The sequence below is a fragment of the Lepidochelys kempii genome, chromosome 1, assembly GCF_965140265.1.
Source record: "Lepidochelys kempii isolate rLepKem1 chromosome 1, rLepKem1.hap2, whole genome shotgun sequence".
NCBI classification, from domain to species: Eukaryota; Metazoa; Chordata; order Testudines; family Cheloniidae; genus Lepidochelys; species Lepidochelys kempii.
In genome coordinates this window covers 164,698,331-164,720,907 of record NC_133256.1, presented here as the reverse complement: position 1 = coordinate 164,720,907, position 22,577 = coordinate 164,698,331, and the positions used below count along the sequence as shown (strand labels likewise).

General features: G+C 42.3%; 1 protein-coding gene across 2 annotated transcripts in view; it reads left to right on the top strand.

The window, feature by feature from the left end:
* The window catches only part of EVA1C (eva-1 homolog C), a 62,870-nt gene that overhangs the window by 15,864 nt on the left and 24,429 nt on the right, over nt 1-22,577 (top strand). For both annotated transcript variants that reach the window (XM_073362288.1, XM_073362279.1), the window contains exons 2-4: nt 10,817-11,013; nt 15,131-15,254; nt 18,181-18,333. In XM_073362288.1, coding sequence (XP_073218389.1) covers nt 10,942-11,013; nt 15,131-15,254; nt 18,181-18,333 — 349 coding nt within the window. In that variant the 5' untranslated portion in view covers nt 10,817-10,941. The remainder of the gene's footprint in view (nt 1-10,816; nt 11,014-15,130; nt 15,255-18,180; nt 18,334-22,577) is intronic.

Genomic DNA, 22,577 nt, shown 5'->3' with positions numbered 1-22,577 from the left:
GTTAGCTGGATAGAGCCATTAGAAATGGTCAAGCCGCCTGTACAGAAATTATAATTCTTGGAGCAATATTAATCGATTATCTAACACTGCTAAATAGCCCTGCAGTGTCCTTGTGGGGCAGCAGTTATCACTGCAGACCAGCTGAGAATCAGTCACTTTCTGGTAACTTAGTGGGAGAAATCCTGGCCCCTTTGAAGTCAATGGGAGTTTTGCCATTGACTTCAATGGGGCCAGGATTTCACCCTGTCTCTCTACATATTTTATTTGTAAATAAAGGAAGTGTTGCTGGGTAGCTATTACTAAAAATTCACCCATGGAACAGCAAGTATCCAGAGATAATTCTTCAAGAATTGACTAATTTGTAGTGGAGTTTATCAGTGGCTTAGTCATCACTGGGAGAGTTCTCCTCTTCTGAGACTGTCAAACCTGCCCATACAATTTTTACTGGCTGTTGGCACAATTCTTGGAAAAGCTGCAGGGGTTGATGGAGATTTATAAAATGGATTAGCTTTTTGGGACTCCAGTAATAATATGTGTGGTATTTCAGTCTATTTTCATCTGAAATGAATTAGCATCTCTTAAAAAACTGAGAACAAATTACTACGCTAATCAAGCTAAATTGAACTATGAACTATAGCCAATACAATAAACTTATATAAAGGCCTGATTCAGAGAGCTGCTAAGTTCTGTGGGCCTTTCATATTCAGGCTCTAAAAATAAATGTTTGCAGAATGCATTCTTCATAAAAAGGCATTCTATTAGTAAACAGTTAGATTGCTTTTAATATGTGCCAGGTATTATCCTCAGAACTCATGATTATGTTCTGACAGTGCCATTCTTCACTAAGGGTGAAATGCACCCCAGTGCAGTGGGCCTGCACAAAGCTTATGCATCACTTTAACCTTATTTCGAGAGAGATAAGTGGTGCACAGGTCTTATGCTGGCCACCTACACAGAGATGAATTAATCCCAAATGAAATGATATTGTTCTGGATAAGAACAAACTAATGAATTCCAACGTATTGTCAATTACACTATTTGTGCTATTTTATGATGCACTGGAGTCTTAACTGAGTACTTCCAGACTTTCTGATGTTTACATTTGTAAACTACAACATTCCAATTTCCAGACTTTCAAACTTAAAAATAAAATTCTCCCTGAATTTCCTGACTTTCAAAGTTTTTTTTTTAATTAACTGCTACAGCATTCTAAGAATGTTATTTTAAATTGAGAGATCTATTTACAATCTTAACTCTATTTAAGCAAGGTTGGGGTTTGGGGGCTGGGATTGTCTTTATGGTTGATCAGTGCCATGTCCTCTTTGCATTAAGTGACAGTGAGGGGCCAACTTGCCAAATCTCTAATGATCTCTTCCTAGCTAAAGCTCAGATCTAGTACCCCACCTTCATTCTCCTTGACATGCCAGCTGCCTTTGACATCATCAACCATGCTCTTCTTGAGGTCTTGTTCTCTTGGCTTGTATAACTGTCCTTTCCTGATCCTCCTTTCACCTCTCTAGTCACTCATTCAGCATGTCCTGAGGAGGATCCTCCTCATCTACCCTCCAGTTGTCTGAGGGGATTCCACAGGCTCTGATCTTGGTCCTCTTTTCTTCTTCTTCTTCCTCCAAACCTTATCTCTGGTTATTTTATTTGTAAACACAAATTTAACTACCATCTCTATACTAACTTGTAGATCTACCTCTCTACTCCAGAATTGTCTCCTTCTGTCCAAACTAAAATCTTGGCCTAGTTACGTTCACAGCATACACACAGAAAAGTCAAACAAACAAGAAATACTGCTTACAAAAGTGTAACACTGCTTTATTTCTTAGAATGCAGGTAACATATGAGAACCAAAAAACAGAGTGACAAAGCAGGCTGCTCCCTAAACCAACTCAGCCACCTTCCTCTAGGCTGTCTGGCTGCAGACTGATTGCTGCTCCCAGATCACACACTTCACTACAGAGTTCCCTAGCCTGCAAGCAGGACCAGGAACCCTTCACTCATTTCTGACACTCTACAGTGATAGCTTGAAATTGCAACACAGTCCTCAATACACCAGAGGCCTCTCTCTCAGACATCCCCTCGTGGATGTCTAGCTGTCAGCTCAAGCTCAACATGGCTCAGGTCAGGTGGGGCTATGAGACTGCTGGGTGTGGATGCAAGCGTGTGACTGGGGGGGCTACAGCAGCTGTTGCAGCACCCGGGCTTGGCCTGGGGAGCAGGTAGGAACCTGGGTAATCAGGCCAGGGCTGGGAGCAACTACCTCAGGCCCAAATCACCAAGACCCTTCTTCCCAACTTGGTGCCAGATATCTCCCTCCTCAAAATCTTCAGTAGCTCCCTTCACATGCCGTGCAGAGCACCATCCTGCTCCCCCTCCTTTCCCTGGCACCCCGACTGTCCCCCTCTCCCCACACGGAGCACCCATCCTAACTTTCCCTGACATCCTAACTTCCTCCCACTCCCTCTAAGTCTTCCCACTCCCCATGTTAGTACATTTAGGTTTCCATGTGCGCCTCCACCCCTCCCATTCAAAGCGACCTTCTGCCACTTTTGGATGGTTTTCCTAGTCCATTGCTTTGACCAGGTCTCACACCTCTTTGAATCCCTCCATTGGCTCCCCCCTTCTCAATTGCATCAAACATAAGCTGCTTGTTGTCTTTTTCAAGGCCCTTCACAGTCAATCACCCCTACCCATCATCTCATCCATCATCATGGTGTTGATGCTTGCCTCCACTCGCCCCATAATAGCAGCCTTCACTGCTGACTTGTTACATTGCAAACAAGCACCTTTGTGCTTTCTCCCATGCTGCCCTTCTTGCTTGGGAGGTGCTCCCCATAAATATCCACAAAGCTACCTTGTTGTCCCCCTTCAAATTCCTCCTTAAAACTCTCCTTTGCCGTGATGCCTACAAAAAACTGGACAATGGTTAGGTTGCTGGTGTGCTGAGACCACACTGTATCATGCTGGCCAATACTGTGTCATTATTAATTTGTGCTCCCTCATCTGTCTGCATCCAGATGTTGTCTCTAATCATATAGACTGTAAAGTCTATGGGGCACGGATATCTTTTTGTTCTGTTTCTACAGAGCCTAGCACAATGGGGTCATGGCTCATGACTAGAGCTCCTAAGCGCTATGGTAATCATTAATAATAATATTATAATAATAATAACAACAACATAATACTGTAGCTCAATCTGTATGTATTTCATGCTTTATCTGTGTAGTGAATTTTAGTCAGAGTTCTTTGTCAGCACAGTGGACACTGTAACTAAGCCGGTCAATTCTGGAAGAAAGGATTCAGCTTGGATTTCATGTGTCTTTTGAGTCCTAGTAAAAAGTTGCATTGAGTTCCTGACTTGTGTTACGCAGAAGGTCACACTAGGTGATCACAATGATTCCATCTGATCTTAAAAATCTTTGAACCTATAAATCAATTTATGATGCTGTGATTCAGGCTTAACTTCTGAGTAGGGTAGTACAGGTTTTTAGGTTACTTTGTTCACAGTGTAGCCCATATAATGCTTATAACTATATGCTTTGAGCCAATAGGAAAAGTCATTTTCCTTAAATCCCCAGCTGCTGGAGTCATGTTATTACAAAGGAATCTCTACTTTCATTTGTGGGGGGCGGGAAGGTAGGGAAAGGAAGTTTCTAGCTCTCATGTTTCAGAAAAAACCTTGAAAATGTGAACGCTTGAAGGCTCAAAAACTAGAAGACAAATTAAAAGAACCCAACATTTATTATTTTTTAAAATCTTGATTTTTTTAAGCATATCTCATGATTTTGGGGGGCCTGACTTGTGAGTTTTGTATGCTCGGGTTCTGCAATACTATCCCTGTCAGATTAGCTATGGCTCCCAGTTTAGATGTGTTTTTAAAATATACTTTTATAGAACATAAGACCAATAGAAATACTTCCATCATATTAAACAAAAAAGAGACATCTTGTAACACAAATAAACGTTCCCCTGAAATGTTTGTAATAATACAGTCAATGCTGCAGAGACTGTATCAGAACCCAAAGTGAAACAACTTGACTGTAAAGCAACATGAAACGGACCAGTTGCCTACCTTCATTGTCCCAGCCCAGAGAACTGCAGAAAAGTAAACAGACATCATAAATATTGGCAAGTCCGTTCAATTGCTAAAACGTTCTCTCTGAATAATCCCAGCTGTTATTAGTTAGAGAGATAAGGACATTTTTTCTAACCTGACATTGCCCTTTGGTTGAAGTAGTTGCCTTTAGCAAAATTGGTCTCTGCACGGGATTATGTAAACAATATAGAAGCACATTGTGCCACTGAGGCACAGGCCTGCATTAGACGTGTTATGAAGTCACACTCCCTGGGGAAGTTGAAGGAAGCAATTGGAAACTGCGACTGTCTGCATGGCCCACCTGGGAGACAGCAGCTTTCCTGGGAATGTTATTCCCCTCCATGAGCGAGTGTGCAGAGCCATGCCCCCCAGGCACAAATCAGTGATACTGAGTCAGCATGAGGGGGAGGTACGGTGCATTTTGTAAAGGACTGCAGTGACTTATTTCCTCTTGGAGCTAAGGAGAAGGAGGCAGATAATTGTGGCTTTGAGGCACCATCCCTTCCCAGGGCTGCTATGTGCACCACCCGTTCCATAAGGCGAGACATTCAGTCTCAATATAGCCCTCCAAGAGGTGCAAGGCTGTGTGTGTAGCACTCTGTGTAATAATCAAAATGCACGTCTACATAGTACCATGTGAGTGAAACAATCCAGATACCAGTACGTCACCACTTTTCTTATCAAAGGTTAGCAGCCAATTTCCATGACTATTTTTATCCTTTATTGTGTGCAAATATACAAGCATTTTAAATGCCACTTTGAAGGCTGGAGAGCATGATTTCTTTTCGTGTCAGTCCCTTTACCATTATTTTCTGAGAGAAATGCACCTGCTTATATAAAATCAGAGCAGATTTTTTAAAAAGCATTTTTAGAACTGAATAGTTGTGGTTGTTGCAGAAAGGTGCTTAGATCCTGGATTAGGAATTTGCAGGATCAAAGTTGCAGTTAAGATGCCAGGGAACTCATCCAAATCACAACATCACTGATATTCTTTAGGGAATACTGGGCTGTTTTTTGTACACAGCACATTTGGTTCCAAGTAACTTAAAACCTAAAGGATTGAAATGATTACAGCTATGGGACCAAACCTTTCATGGTGTTGAGCATCCACAATGCATGTTGGGCCAGATACTCGTTTACACTATGGCTCCTTTACGCCACTCTGGTAGTGTAAAAAGTCGTTAAAGTAGCAGTAAGTTACATTTAAGGCCCCTTTACAATGTTAGAGTGGTGCAAAGAAGCCACAGTGTAAATGACAGATTTCAGAGTAGTAGCCGTGTTAGTCTGTATCCGCAAAAAGAAAAGGAGTACTTGTGGCACCTTAGAGACTAACAAATTTATTTGAGCATAAGCTTTCGTGAGCTACAGCTCTGCATGCATCCAGTGAAGTGAGCTATAGCTCATGAAAGCTTATGCTCAAATAAATTTGTTAGTCTCTAAGGTGCCACAAGCACTCCTTTTCTTTTTACAGTGTAAATGGGAATTTGGCCTATCCTCAGTACAAGCCCAGCACCACTCAGGGGGCCTCAGCACCTTTGGGCATTGGGTCCACAGAGAAATGTCTCTGGCAGGGAAGGTACTTTATTTCTGTACAGTTTGAGTAGAGAAAAGCTCTTGTTTAATTAGAACGTTTTAAAAAGGAATGTAGAGCCTGATCCTGAAAACACTTTCGTGTCAGTGGCCTCGCTGACCTCAAAAGGACAGCTCACACAAGTGAGGGACTGCAAGGTTGTGGTGAAATCCTAGGCTTCCTGAAGTAAATGCCTGAGCTCCTGACTTCAACAGGGTCAGGATTTCTCCCCATGTCTTTGGTGCTATGGGAGATGCCAGACTGACAGCCTGGCAGCCTTATACCCTCTGTTTACCTTACAATAAAGACAGTACAAACTTTCTCCTCCCTCATGCCTCAGACTTTCTGGACTTACCAACTCTAGGCATGAGAAGGTAGTTGAGTCTTCATGTCCATACAGCCCTTGGCTGGTATGGTGAGATTGCCAACGAAGGTGTCAGTTCAGATGTCTGTCCTTAGGAATTAGATGAAGAATGCCAAATCATTTCACATAAGCCACCACACAGCCAGCAGATAGCAGTGGCTTTTACTGGCCATTAACCTACATTAGATTTGATGCAGTGACCTAGATGTGAAGGGTCCCATATATCCGTCTATAAGCCATCTATTCCTTTATGAAATCTATCCTTAGGGCAATTAAATATAGAGGTTTGATTTGTTTCTACCCAGGGGTTTTCTACCATAGGCTCTGATTCTACTCTCACTGAAGTCAATGGAGCTTTCAATGGAAGCAAAATTGGGCCCTTAGTGAGTTCTAAGGGTGAAAAAAAAAGTCAAAATTAACAAGAGTAGGGGAATAAAACTTCAGGAAATACCAAAGCAAGACTGTTGGCTATTTTTAGTGGGTAAAGAGATGACAAATCAAGGAAACTTGATGACTTAGAAGTTCAGCATATGAGAATATCCTTTTGTGTGCGTAACACTCTTTAATATTATAATTCCTGTCTTTCTAGAGGTGCAATTGTTATAGTCAGTAACTTTTCTCATGTGTCTCAGGGGTGGCTGCATTTCAGTAGTAAGGTGAATCCCTACATAAATATAGGTTAATATTTTCAAAAGCGCTTTTGTGCCTTTGAAACCTAACTCTCATTTACAAAAGTGATCAAAGCACAGAAGAGCCTAAACCTCACTGAAAGTCCGTGGGACTCTCATGGGCATAGTCCCTCCACCACACCTCCCTGGCATTCGATGGTGTCCTGAACTCAGTCTCTTGTCACCCAGGTCTGGGAATGGAAACTCAGCCCTCTGGTTGGGGTCCGCTGGAGCTTGCTCCTTCCAGGGTTTAGGAGGAAAGGAAAAACAAATGAACAGGCTCAAACATCACGCAGGCCTCTCTTCCTTAGAGGAGCCTCTGGTGAATTGGAGTCAGCATTTTTGAAAATCAGGCAAACAGGGATGATTAAAATTTTTTTTAATATAATTCATGCACATTTTGAAAAAAATGGTCATGGAAATGAAAAAGAATTTGACTAGCTCAGAGTTGGTTGAAAAATACACCAAAAATAATAAAAATTGTCATCCCCCCAATTTTTTTTCATTTCAAATTTTGATGAAAAATGACAAAATTAAATTTTGGTAAAAGTAAATTTGGTAATTAAAAGCAGAGGATATCTACCTGGGGTTCGTCACCACCCTGTCCTTATGTTGCTAAACAGGAGAGAGGTCTCAGCATGCAGAGAACCACTTATCTACACAGTTTCACACCTCAGTGTGCATGCCTAAAAAAAACAGTGGCAAAATAATATATTGTGCATGTTCAACACATTCTGTTGAGACTTACAATTTGATTATTCCTAAACCAGACTTCTTTAATCATGTCTTAGGCGTGTGTGCTTATTGACATCTAGAGCCATGACAAATGGGAACTTTTAAAATAAAGCTGTTTTTGAGATATAAGAGCACAGAAAGCTTCTGAGTAACTTTCTTAATGTGTAAAATCCACCATTTGTTGTGCTCTGGTAACTCAAAAATGGCCAAACTGTATTTTCCCAAACTTGCAGAAAGAGAGAAAGAAGACAGAAAGAAATGCTTTTGAGTTAGTAACAAGAATGAATATTTTTAACCCAAAGGGTAATTATTTTCAGATTTATAAGCATGTGAAAAAATGGGCTGATAATTAAACTTCCTTCTTCTCACTCCAAATTTAGTGCTGCAAGTGGAGCTCTGTAAGGGTTTAAATCCTAAATTCACTGACATCCGTGACAAAGCTCCCACTAACTTTAATGGTGCAGATTCAGAATTGTAGTAGTTTTTTTTGTAACAGTTACTTTCTGGCGTTCTCAAATTTCCCAAGTAGATCAGAACATAAAAAGTGGGGTTAGCTGCTAGATGTGGCCTAAACTCACCAAATCTGTGTATCATCTATGAACAACCAACCTTAATTTTAACAACAAAAAAATCTAAATGTGGAAAAAAATATCAGACTATACTAACATAGAGTATTCAACTATTATTATGGTAAGGGATTTCCTGTTTTTCCCCTGAAATTTCTTAAAAGTTGTTTGTAGAGAATTGAATTGTGTACTGACGAATTAAAATGACTCTGTTGTGCTATTTAGCTTGATTTTAAAAATTCTGTTTCTCCCAGTTTAAAACAAATAACTCACTGGAAGAGGTCACTCTGTTAATAATGTTGTGGATGTTTTTGTCAAGAATATGTACTATTTTATTGCTATAGGATTGTAGGTTTTGATTTTTTTTAGGGAGCAAATATATAGAATGTCATGGCCATCTCAAGATAAAAGTTCAAATGTTAGGCTTACAACCTTCCAAGTGCTCCTTTAAATACCATTGTTGTATACACATCAACATAAGGGTGTGTTAAGATGGATAATTAAAACAGAAGATAATTAGAGATAAATTTTAAATGTAGCAAATGGGCCATTAGTCAAACAACTCTTCTTAAAAAAACAACTGTGTTTCTGATTTCTTGGCCATTTCATTAAATTATTCCCCTAATTTTATTTTATAACATTTTCTTTTTTAAATTTAAATGTGAGAAGAAAAATACTTAGGGATGCTGAGTACTGAACATGCATTAACTTTCAAATGTGTGATGCTGAAGGTTTAAAAATGCAGGAGTTTGCTGCATTTTAAGACAGTAGGGAACATGGTCATGCATATTACCTGAAATCACATGATGAATGCAGCTGTTATGACTAGGGTTGCCAGGTGTCCAGTTTTTGACCGGAACGCCCACTCGAAAAGGGACCCTGGCAACTCCGGTCAGCACCACCGACTGGGCCGTTAAAAGTCTGGAGGGTGGCACAGCGGGGCTAAGGCAGGCTCCCTGCCTGCTGTGGTTCTGTGTGGCTCCTGGAAGCAGTGTCATGTCCCTCCTCCGGCTCCTATGCCTAGGGACAGCCTGGGGGCTCCGCACACTGCCCCCACCCCAAGCGCTGGCTCCGCAGCTCCCATTGGCTGGGAACCACGGCCAATGGGAGCTGCAGGGGTGGTGCCTGCGGACAGGGCAGCACACAGAGCCTCCCTGGCTGCCCCTATGTGTAGGAGCCAGATGCGGGACAAGCCAGATGGGGGACATGCCGCTGCTTCTGAGAGAAGCCTGAGGTCAGTGCCGCCCAGAGTCTACACCTCTGACTCCCTCCCGCACCTCAAAACCCTCATCCCCAGCCCCACACCAGAGATCGTACTCCCAGCCGGAGCCCTCACCCACTGCCATGCCCCAACCGTCTGCCCCAGCCCTGAACACCCTCCTGCCCTCCGAAGCCCTCTCTCCCAGCCCGGAGCACCCTCCTATACTCAATCCCCAGCCCCACCCCAGAGCCTGCACCCCTAGCTGGAGCCCTCACCTCGCCACCCCAGGCCTGATCTCCCTCCCACTCTCCAAACCCCTCGGTCCCAGCCTGGAGTACCCTCCTACATCCAAATCCTAATCCCCAGCTCCACCCCAGAGTCTGCACCACCCTAGAGCCCACACCCCCAGCCGGAGCCCTCACCTCCTCCTGTATCCCAACCCACTGCCTCAGCCCAGAACCCCCTCCCTCACCCTGAACTCCTCATTTCTGTCCCCACCCCAGAGCCCACACCGCCAGTCGGAGCCCTAACCCTCACCTGCACCCCAACCCCCTGAGCCAGTGCGGTGAAAATGAGCAAGTGAGGGTAGGGAGAGCAAGCGACAGAAGGGGGGGGGGGGATGGAGTGAGGGGGCGGGGCCTCAGAGAAGGGGCAGGGCAAGGGTGTTTGGTTTTGTGTGAATAGAAAGTTGGCAACTGTAGTTATGACAGCAGCATATGAATTTCCACCTCTTCATCTGTGGTAGTTATATACTAGCAAACACAAAACTACCTGCACATCAGACTAGTATATCCAACTTTTATTAATAATGTCTAAGAGAAGTTAGGTGAGGTAATATCTTTTACTGGACCAAGTTCTAATGGTGGAAGAACCTGAAGAAGAGTTCTATGTAGCTTGAAAATGTGTACCTTTCACCAGCAGGAGTTGGTCCAATAAGAGATTGCCTCACCCACCCTTGTCTCTCATTATATTGGGACCAACACAGCTACAGCACTGCAAACAATTAATAATGTCTAACAGTTACACAGTATCTCTCATCAGGAAGGATCCTGAACTACTTTAGACTCTGATATGCAAATTATACAGAGAGAATCACTTTATCCATCACTTGGATGAAACAGAGCAACCATTTAACAGTACAGTAAGATTACACCTCAATTTAGGACAGGAAATAAAGAATACCTTATCCAACTGAGACTGCAGGGGGAAATAGACCAGAAAACTGAGGAATAACACCTTGGACTTTTGAGAAAGTGCCTTGGGATCTTTAATGACCACAAGTTGCCATAACCTAGCTTCAGGTCTCATCTGAAAAATGGCATCTCCAGCAGCACAGTGCCCCCTACTGGAGCATTGGTTTAGTACTGACTCAGTGGGAAGGGTGTCACCTACTGGATCACCAACAAGATTGCCTGTAGCATCTGGATATTTTTGCGACCTGATCCTGGCTAGGTTGTAAAGGCTGATAAGCTCATAGTGTCATGTGGTATGGCCATGCTTACAATCCTGATTTTTATGCCCTTTCCAGAAGATGACCACGGTTTTCATATTACCTAAAGAGTTCATCATTGCCTGTACTAATTGTAACATAGCTAAATATTTTCTAGGTTACCTAACCAAACTTCTGCAAAATCACTCTGTGTATGCCTGTGATGGCGATCGTTTGAGCCTGCAGTGTCCTCGACATTCAACAATAAGTGTCCAATCAGCATTTTACGGGCAAGATTACCAAATGTGTAGTACACAGCAGCCTGAAACCGCGATGAAAGACCCCTTAAACTGTGTGGCGTCTACCACTTTGCAGGTAACACATATTGTAGATGTTTTTTAAAAAGCAGAATGTTTTAGATCGGATTTCAATTTTGTGACCCATATTTTATGAAAATGCCAAGTATTCACAATGTTAAGTGAATTCCACAATGTTTCAACTGGTATATAACACAAAATGGCACACTTGGAAGCACTAATTAGACCAGCAGAAATATCAGGTGAATAGGTTTTATTATTCCTGTAGGCTTGTAAAAGATTTTCAGGGTTCCTTCTACACTAACCTTCACATCTAACCCCCATTTTCGAGGCCCTACAACACCCATCCTTTTAGCCAAGCAGATCTGGTCAGAATAGTCTTAATCAGTCTCAAGGACCCCTGACATGAGGCACTCCTTACCCCAGCAGTTGAACACACTGAGCCAAGTTAATCACCCAGAGTGTCAGATAACAGAACTTGAACCTGGATCACCCGCATGGCAAGACTGAGCAAAACCCTCTGGCCACAGCAACCTACTTTATCATAAATTTGACAGGAATATTGAAGTTTACCAGTAATATCCTAAGAGTTGCTTCACATACAGACTAGAGTATGGCTTACACTGCAGTTCATTACTTGCTGTCATGGTGTGACAGGTTTCGGTTGGTCCTCCGAGCCCCTAGGGGCGATGGAGGCTATGGTCTCACTGGCAGACCTCAGCCACACCTTCCGGGGGTTGGGGAATTAGCGGGGAAGGTGTGCCGGCACGAGTCAGTGGCGCGCCCCTCAGGCAGGGGAGAGCCGGCACGAGTCAGTGGTGCGCCCCTCAGGCAGGGGAGCGCCGGGGTAGGGGAACGCAGGCCCACCCAACTCCACTGCGTTCCAGCCCAGGGCCCTGACAGTGGCGGGAGGTGAAGGTCCCGCCGCTGGGTCAGCGGGGCCGTCTGCGCCCGCTGACCAAACATACCCACCCCACTGAGTAGTTCGGCCCCTGGGCTACTTCCTACCCGGTCTCTCAGGCGGGTCGCTCCGGTCCCTCCATCTCGTCCGGGTATTCCGCTGCGGGCCACTCCCGCTCCCCCTCGGTATCGGACTCACGCTGGCCCGGGCTGTAGTCAGGTCCCTCCAGGTCCTCTGGGTATTCAGCGGCTGGCAGTCCCGGTTGCCACAGGCCTTCCCCCCGGTCAGGCTCCTCCTTGCCCAGGGCTTCGCCTGGGTCAGCAGCAGGATCGCGAGGGAGCAGCCTGTGTCTGTCTCCCTCCCTGGTGCTCTCTTCACTGGGCAGAGGGCCCCGCCCTTTGTACTTCCTGTCCCACCCTTCCCCTTCCGGGGATTGGCGGAAGCTTGGTCTGGCCCCGCCCACTCAGGCGCTTTACCCTCTGGTTCGGAGGGGAGCCACCCTGGCTCCCTACACATGGGAATTTCTTTACATCAGTTGAGGAAGCCCACGCTTCGAGTATAGTCAGGAGCTTGTTTCATCACAGGAAAGAGGTCTAGAGTTCCGCTGTTAGGCTATGCTTCAGCAAAGCATTATCAATGGGATTTAAACATATGCTTAAAGTAAAGATGCATTTAAGAGCTCTACAGAACAGGGGTGCTTTGCAGAATCACGGCCTTAGTGCTTACAGCTGTTCCATTGCTTCATGTCAGCAGTGAATTTCCATTCCATCCATTAATAATAGTATTAATAAGTGATTTAGTATAACATCCTTTCATAAAAACAGTGTTGTGACAGAGAGTTTTTAAAAACGTGGCTTGTCCATGCTGTACTGCAACTAACATCTAAAGGCATTCCATGAATGACCTTGGGGCCATGTGAAAGTGCAGCTGTCCACTAAAAAAATGTGGGGGCCAAATGCATCCTTGATGTCATTTCATTGACTTCAGTGGAGTGACACCCATTATTACTTTGAGTTCTTGAGTCCTGAGGGTCTCTGTGAGGTTTCCATGGACAATTTTTCTTGAGTACACTACACATCTCAGCTGACAACTGCATTGTAAAATAATATTAACTTTGACAGATATTTTCCTTTTTTCACTGTTCAAAACTACAGATATGAAAGATAAGTGTCTGGCTTTTGCATCCCAGAAAGCTCTGACTCTGTCAAATAGAAAAGACACTTACTGTAAACTGAATTCTTGGAAAAGAACTCTGATGATCTCATTCTGTCCCTCTCTGTGGAACAGAGTCTGAGATCTGCATAATCAAGCACAGTATTATCTTACAGAAAGGAGAAAGAATAGCTGGCATTTTATACAGTAGCCTCCTAGTGAAAGGATAAAGGCAAAGTTAGATCTGTCGCAATATGTTAATAACCTGACTAATAATGCAATCTAATTATGATAATATAAGTAGCTGGATGTTTTTGCACAGCTGAGTCAGTGCAAAATGTGTGCACTCTTTGTATAAAGAGATACCATTATAAAGAGATTTACAGATGATGGTTCAGCTCAGGTGTAAACAGATGCAATGTTCATTGAACTCAATGGGAGTCAGTTATGCCCACTTGTTCAAGAGCTAAATTTGTCCTGATTTTGTTTAACTGACTCTTTCCTGAGCAATTCCAATGAAGATGTGCCAGGGTGGTAGAGATTATTGATTTGACTTGAAATATTTTAAAAGAAGAATTGAGTGACCAAACTGAGTTCTGAGTCCTGTTTTCCCTTTTAAACAATTTAATAGGAATGTAATGTTCACAAAAAGTGTTGGATTTCAGTCCTTTTTCTCCACAAAAAAGAAAAAAGGGGCCAGAACTTTATAGGATCGTTGTGATGTGCTGCCAATGTGCATCATTTCTGTTCTGGAGGGACTGTGTCCAAGGATTATGATAGTTCAGCTATTGACATCTTTTCTGAAAGTGGAAACGGGACTGTCAATTAGTGCAATTGTTGTGATTTGAACACCTGATTTAAATTCATCCCTGGTGTAAATCCACTGAAGTTGGTAGAGCTATGCCAAGGATGAATTTAGCTCCTTCTGACTAGAAAATAGACCAGGGGTGGGCAAACTATGGCCCGCAAGCCGTTTTAAGCCGGCCCCTGAGCCACACCAAGTGGCTCAGCCCTCCTCCAGCCGGGGTGCTGGGTCAGGGGCTGAGCCGCGTGGTGTGCAGGGGGTGCTGCATCGGGGGCCACACCCCTGAGCCTCTCCCCACGTCCCAACGCTCTGCCCCAGCCCTGATCCCCCTCCCACTCTCTAAACCCCTCGATTCCAGCCTGGAGCACCCTCCTGCACCCCAAACTTCTCATCCCCAGCCCCACCCCAGAGCCTGCTCCCCTAGGCCAGCACATCCCTCAGACCGTGCCACTTCCCACAGCCCCCATTGGCCTGGAGCGGCAAACTGCAGCCAGTGGGAGCTGTGATCAGCCAAACCTGCGGATGCAGCACGTAAACAAACTGTCCCAGCCTGCCAGCGGCTTTCCCTGGTCGGCCGCGTGCCAAAGGTTGCCGATCCCTGGTTTACACTATCCTTTTTTCCTTAAGATTTCCCACCATCGCTACCACTGGTACAGCTCCAGCAGCAGAAGCAAAGTGTAAGTGCTGCTGTAAACAGCTTCTGGCCTGCCAATCACCATGTTCTTTCACTCTGCTCAGAGCAGCTCTAGTTGACAACATGGTTATAACGTTGGAAGCCTTTCTGCTCTACTCTTCTCACCCTTACAATTACTGATTACTTGCTGGAGCAGCACAATAGGAATAGCAGGATATTATTAGAAAAACAAACTGATGTTGATCAAGGTCTGACTTTTTTAAAAATAGATTTTAAGTAGTTTGGTCACATCTACATCGGCTAACCAAATTATGTCTGAAATGGATTTAGGCCCTAATTGAGGAAGGTATTTCAGCATGTGCCTAACTCTCTAAGGACACGAGTAGTCCCTCTTGAGTCTACTCATGTGCTTAAGTACCTCGCTGCATCAAGTCCTTAGTTTGAACTGTGTTTCAAATGAACTCACCCAGGATTTTCAGCCACCAATCAAAGCTCAGCATAGACATGGTCTTATTCCTGTCATATATCTTTTTTTTTTTTTAAATGCATCTATGACAAAAAAAAAAAAACAGTGCCACTGAATAATTTCTTTCATGTATAGAGCAAAATGCAGCTAAGAGTTTTGGTTGCTGTATAGCTTCATATCTTGTTTTCAAGACTATCCTTTTTGCCCGTTGTTCTAGAAAGTACTGGATGAATGCCAGAACCAGAGAGCCTGCCAACTCCTTGTCAATAGTCGGGTTTTTGGACCTGATCTATGTCCAGGAACCACTAAATACCTCCTTGTCTCCTTTAAATGCAAACCTAGTAAGTAATTTCTACAACAGGCAAGTTCATTTTTGTGTGTGTGTTTCATTTGTTTTGGTTATAATGCCAGTGCAGAAAGCTGTGCATAAATCTACGTGAAGTTTTCAGATTTTAAGATTAATAGCAAATTGTATTTCTACTTTATCTTAGCTTTCCATCTTGTCTGCAATATTCACATGCTTGCTACCAATGTAACTGCTCGTAGAGTTTGTCAGAATCTAAGACAAAGTTAAAAAAAAAAAGGTGGAAAAGCTCATACTTTAGAGAGGAATATTATGCCATTTTTCACAAGAAGTGGTTTGTATTAAAAGCATACAAATGCCAAAAGGCTAGATACCATGGTGATGAGTGTGGGAAAAAATGCCTAGATAGCTGGAACAAAACCTCAGAATCTTTTGAAGTTCAGCCATAACCAGTTTTTGTGCATAACAGAGATTTGTTTTCAGTGGACATGTAAGAATAAGTATACACAAAAAACTGAAAGAATAAATATACATGATAAAGTATTTATACTTCAGTAGAACCTCGAATGAGGGTAGGTTCTGACAACAAATGTAAAGAGACAGTCATTGCCTCAATGGGCACTCGTACAAACACGAGAGAAAAATAGGAAGGGTGGAGAACAGGGAAACAACAATCAAGAGGCTGGATTTTTTTTTTTTAAGTTTTGTCTTATTAAATATAAGAGTGAATTCCAACTCCCCAGCACCGAGCCATTATTTGCTGGCTAATTTTTTGTATAGTGGAAATGGGTCTTCAAGAAGGCATTTGGATTTTCAGAGAGTAGTGACTTTGCCGCACAGAGAAGATATTCCGTGTATAGGGGGAGCATCATCGAAGCACAAGGGGGATTGTGAAAGGAGCAAGGAAACAGGGCATCAAGACTGGCAATAAGGAACAGGAGAGGGGAGGGACGGGGTGACACAAGAAACAAATAGGTGAAGGGAGACTGAATTGTGTAGGACCTCAAAGTCAAGGACAGGAAGCTCAGATAAGGAATCACTAACTTTGAAATAGCACCAACACATTGACTCCCATCACCGATATTAATAGGTGAACCTGTCTTCAGAAAAATAAATATATGCCTGCATACTTACTTTCCAGGATTTCTATCTGTTATATTTGTATGTATCCTGGATATTATATTAAGGTCTGTGTCATTAAAAAGCTCTTTCATTTTATGGATCTCAGTGGATTGGGATTTTCTTTGTTTTTTTAAAGTCACTAGATATTTTTCATCTACTGTAGTGCAGATATTTCATATCTATGATTGACTTTGTGATTTGACTTTTACAAAAGCTACCTAAAAGTATATTTAATGGAGTTTCCTGTCTGCAGAATTACTTTAAATAATAGGTTTCAAGGTGAGTGCAAACAATCTAATCTATCTCAACATAAGATTTATATTTCTCAGTATGATATTAACATTCTTAGTTAGGCCTGATTTTGGAAAACATCCCTATATTCAGGAAAACTCTTGTGCATATGCATAATGTCAAGCCCCTTTGTCTACACAGGGATAAATAACCTCCATCTAGCCCAGGTCAGCTGACTCCGGCACTAGGGCTGAAGAATTGCTGTGTAGCTGTTCGGGCTCAGACTGGAACCCGAGCTCTGGGAAACTGCAAGGGTGGAAGGTCCTAGACTTCAAACTCCAGCTTGAGCCCAAATGTCTACACAGCACTTTTTAGCCTCACAGCCCAAGTCAGCTGACCTGGGCCAACCATAGCCATGCCAGGAGTCTTTTATCCCTGTGTAGATGTACCCATTGTCTTCAAGCATGTGCTTGAGTACTTTTCCAGATTCTTAGAGGTCAGCTTTATGTAGTTTTTAGTCTCATTAGGAATGTTATTTTTTCTTTATTAGTATGGTATAGCTACAAAAAAATCTTCATTATATTCTTATCCTAGGCAACTGGTTTGGCTTGTCCTGTAGTATAACAGCTTCTGGTTTCTTTATTATTTGTATTGCAGTTGCCTCCAGGAACCTCGGTCATGGACCAGGATCCCATTGTGCTAGGTGCTGTACGGACACAGAACATAGTTTTAGGCTGTTAGCCCCCCAGATCAGAACTTTTTTTGTTTGTTTCACACAACTTACCTATTGTGCAGCACCGTTTGCACTTCTACACAACTAATAATCAGTGAGCCAATACAAAGAATGTTTAAAAGTGACTACTTTCTGTCTGCTCTTGTGTGGGGAACTGGATTATTCCCAAGGAAATCAAAGCTATTTTATGTCTCTTGTATTTCAGATGAAACAATTAAGTTTGTTTTATGAATAGATATGAAGTTTTCCTCTCTCCAGTCTGATCTTAGTACTTCATGTCAACATCCCTGATAACAATAAGGTTTCCCTTCCCCCCTTTTCAGCTGTGTAACCCCCTTTTCCTGTTTTCATGACTCATTTTAAAAGATGTTCAACAGAATGGGCTAACCTCCACACTCAGTCATATCTGTGCAAACCCATTGCCTTCACTGGAGTTAAATGGTTATGGCTGAGACCAACATTTGAAATCGAACCATTCTTATACGATAGTGCCTCAAATTCTTTGGCGCTCACTTCAGCTGTATGCTGTGGCACCAAGTGATGCAGACCATCTATATTATTAATGTGTGGGCTGAGCCACTTAACAGTGAAGCAGTGGAGAATGTGGCCATGTCCTTTGGAGAAGCAAAGAGAGATTAGATTTATTTTAATGAGTATTTTTATAAAGCAGGTCATAGAAGATGAGCCAGTGGGAGAGAAGACTGGGAAAATTATTTTTTAATTAATTTAAAATGAGGGAACCATCTAGGAGGAGTTAACTTTCCCCTCGCTGTTTGGTTGAGTTCCTCCTTGTAGGTATGCCACATTTCATTAATTAACCATTAACAGTCCAACGGTCCACCTCATAATATAACATTGTTATTGGTTTCTATTTTAGCTGAACATAAAACCAAATCAGCGTGTGAAAACGAAGAACTGAAACTCCACTGTAAAGAGTCAAAGTTTCTTAACATCTATTCTGCCACATATGGCAGATTAGCACGTGAGAAGGACATCTGCTCTACAGAAGTGGGCCATGCCCCTCAGTTTGGTAAGTTTTAGTGTGTTTATGCAGCCTTCTTAAAAGAAATGTGGAAATTTAGAAAACAGATAGAAAAGTTGATATGCAAGATCCACTGTTCTTTGGAATAGCATCTCACTCAGCTGTTAATGAGAACTAGTATTTTTAAAACACAGTGTCCAGGCTGAGGAACAAAAATGAGATCGGAAGTGTAGCTGAGATATAATAATTGCAGTCTAGAAAATGGTCCAGCAATAGTTTTAAAAGTTCTACTTCTGATGTCTGTTGTGAATCTAATTAACTTGTAGTAAATATCCCTGTTTGCTTTCCCTTTTCCCCTAACCTCTGTCTGCTCCTGACAATGGTTAGGCAGCCAATGTGCTGTGACAGCTGCTTATAATGCTTGTCTTATCCTTGCCCTGTGCTCCCTGTCTGTCTGTATTCACTGTTGGCTCTTGTCTTATACTTTGATTGTAATGTCTTTTGGGCATGGTCTGTCTCTTTGTTCGGTGTTTGTATAGCTCCTAGCAAAACTGAGTCCTGGTCCATAATAGGGGCCTATAGATGCTACTGTAATACAAATAAATAATAGTATTTGTCCTTAGACTGTGAACTACTTCAGGCAGTGACTATACCCCTTTCAAATGTATAGAAAGAAGGCCAGTGGTGGGTGCTACTGTAAATAATAAATAATAACCGGTCAATAACAAATGCATAAACTCAGCTGATGCATGGCAGGAAATAGACCATTTAAAGTATATTACTGCAGCTGCCTTTAAGCTAGATAACCTTAAACTGTAGCGATGTGAGTGCTTAAGGTGAGTACAAGCCACTGAATAAATGAAAGCTATTCAGTGGATGACATTCAAGATGTTTGGAGAGAATTTCACTCTGAGGACCAGCACAAGATCTGTGCACCACTCAAGTCCCACTGAAGCCCTGTATTGAGGGGTTCAGTGTGATTTAACTGATGCATAGAATTCGTGCTGGCCCTCTGCACAGAGGTGTATTTCATCCAAGAGTGAGAAATATGATACTTACAACGTGAAGAGGGGATCAATAATTAGTCTACAAAACCATTTGTCTGCAAGCCAATATTTCTATTTAGCTTTATATGTACTATTAAAAAGTGTATTAGCTGAAAATTATATTCAATGCTTATACAAAAACTCAGTAAAAAGATCAATACCAATAAAACAGATAAAAGCTTATGATTATTTTTATGCAAATGGACCAGATCCTCTGGTGGTACTACAAATCGGCAGTGCAAGCGAGGTCATGTTGTGTGGAGGATGCCGTTTTGCTCTTCAAAATGGCATCTTCCATGCTGTCTGGGATTCTGGGAGGAAATAATTCATCAAAATAGTGTCATGCCAGCAAAAAGTCTGGGAACCCCAGTCTACATGCAAACTTGCACGGATGTAATGAAATTGATTTCCTAAAACTGATTTTGTTGTGTCAGTACACATCTGTGTGTGGCTACATTAATGGCAGAACAAAAAAGGCTACAGTCAATATAGCTAAAGTCGATAACAAAATGATTTTGGCTCAATTAATTTTTTATTTTCTAATAAAAACAGCAGAGTGCCTGCACACTGACTTGCATCACAATAATTAAATTAGTTTTAATTGACACCTGTTGTTATCTCTGTACGCGTTTGTGTTCAGATCAGCCCTAAGACCTTTAGTCCTACAATTACTTTCTTTGCCTCATAGTGCAGACATAAGAACTTTTTAGTTTACATCAGGGAAGAAATTACCTGAGGTGAAATGCTGCCCCCACTGAAGTCAATGGCAAAACTCCAGTTGATTCCAGTGGAGCCAGGGTTTCACCCTTGTTCAGTACTGGGTCAAACTGCCAGTGGTGTTGGGTACTGAATTAATTAGAATCTAGGTTTTGGTGACCTTCATCCCATTGAATAGAGTTGATAAGTAACTCATTACAAGACGCAGCTTAGAGCTGACGCTATTATGGAACTATTCTAAATTCTCCCTAAACTTGTAAAGCCAATTGACTGATTTTCAGAGGCTTGATTCAAATGGGGCCCAGATAAAGTACATAAAGCTTTAAGAATTAAAAACAGATGCAAAAAGTGTACTCTCTCATACATAAATACAAGATAAGAATTCTCTAGGCCATGCTGAATGTTCTGTTCTTGTTTAGTTTCCCCAGCCCTGAAGGATGAAAATGAGATCTAAAGTTGTTCTTGTTCCAAAGTTGGAGATGTTATTGCCCTGATTCTTTGAGTTGCTGAGCCCCTTTATTGATTCTGCATTGCCACTTCTGCTTCTTGGAATGAGCCCCCCTCAGGGCCAACTCCAAAGGCACTACTTGAGCAGGAGTGGCAGGTGGTCAGGACCTCTGAGGATTTGGGGCCAGCTGAGTTGATGGGAATGCTCCAAGTCATGCTTACCAGTGCAGCTTAGTTTCCTATGCCTTTAACAAGGGAATGTAGGAATTGCCATATTGGATCAGACCACTGGTCCTTCTAGTCCAGTATTCTGTCTCCAACATTGGCCAGCACCAATTGCTTCAAAGGAAGGTGCAAGAAACCCTGCAGAAGGCCATTATGGAATAGGAAAAGTTTCTTCCTAGCTTCCATTAATCAGATGTTGGCTTATGCCTTGAAGCCTGAGTGTTTATACCCCATACATCTTCAGTGGGACATCAGAAGCATTGGCCAAACTCTGCCTCTTGAAGGTCATGGCCCACTGACTTCAATAGGAGCAGAGTTAAGCTAGCGTTGAGTGCTTTTGAAAATCTTACCCTTCATGTGTTCCAAGAGTAGAGTCAGTTCAAAAATGAGGGAGGAAAGCAGTGCTTAACTTGTAATGAAGAAGGTGCCAGGGCTCAAGCAATTTTTTTTTTACATTCATAACTGATGCAGCAAGCCCAGAAATGTCAGGGCTCTGAATTGCCAAGCCTATAGGTACCTTCATGGTGCCCAATATTTTTAAGATACTGTAACTGGGATCAGCCAGTACGGGAGTTTGTAGCAGTTTGTTTCCGTGTACAGCATTGTCTTTTCTAACATGTTCTGTTCTTTTCTTTTTTTTTTAAATTCCTAGTAACATGTGAATGGGAACAAGATGTAATAGAGAAAATTTATTAGCCAAAGGAAAATAAAGCATTGTGCCAAAGCATAGGTTACCATAGAGCGTGCAAGGAAGCTTCAGGTCAACAAACACTCCTAAATTCATAAATTACTCTTATTAACACATGAAAGTACTTGAAAGAAGGGTTGGTGCATAATAGATAGCCCCTAGCTGAAATGTTCAAGGTAAGATACTAAAATACTTTTACACAGATTACATCTATTCTCCCTTATTGATCATACACATACATTTCCTGAAGCATTAACGGCCTAATTATGACCTTGGATATGTGTGCTCAATTCCCACTGAGGTAAGTGGGCTTTGTGTACATGTTGCTAAGGGAAGAACTTGGCCCTAAATCATTTATTCATTAATAATCATCAAAAAGCTTGCAGCTTACATAATAAGGGGTATGTTGTCCTCTTGGTGTGAGGGATTTCCACGTGTAACCCTCTGTGCACTGAGATGAGAACACCCCCTAAAAAAGTAAAAGTACAAATCACTGCAGGCAGCTCAAGGAATACACATACACTGTTGTAATTATACCCATTATTAACTACTCACTTTTAATTTCCAGAAATCATGAACAGTTTAATGCAACCAAAATCTAGGAAATTGCTAGACATTTAAATACCAGCAATTCAGGGATTATTCAATGTATTAAAGGAAACCTTCAACTGTTTTGCTGCAAATTCAAAAGCACTTCTTGTCAAGAGCTGATGTACAGAGCTATGTAAAGGGAAGCAAATTACAGTACACAAGTCTTATTGCTCCTACAAAACCCAGGGACCATGCAACCTATTTTTGAGTGCCATCTACTAGTAATTTATGTATTAAGTAATTATTTACATACACATAGACATGGAGCACTCTTGTAGCATTTCTCACCATGAACGAAGTGGGGAAAATACTTAATGCGCAGGGCCTAGTCTAGAAGACTGCCAGGAACTGCTGCATACCCACAATCATGGGAAAGCTGTAAAAAGGGAAAGAGATTAAGAAAGTTGTGAGGAGAGAGAGCTCCACAATACCCGAGGGAGATTAGTGGTGTTATTCAAAGGCAGGAAGAGAGCAGCAGCCATTTTGGAATCCCCTCCCGCCTATCTCAGTGCTGGGAGTTGGAGAGGGAAAGAGATGAGGAGTTATTAACCAAACCTTTTGAACCTCAAAAACAGTTT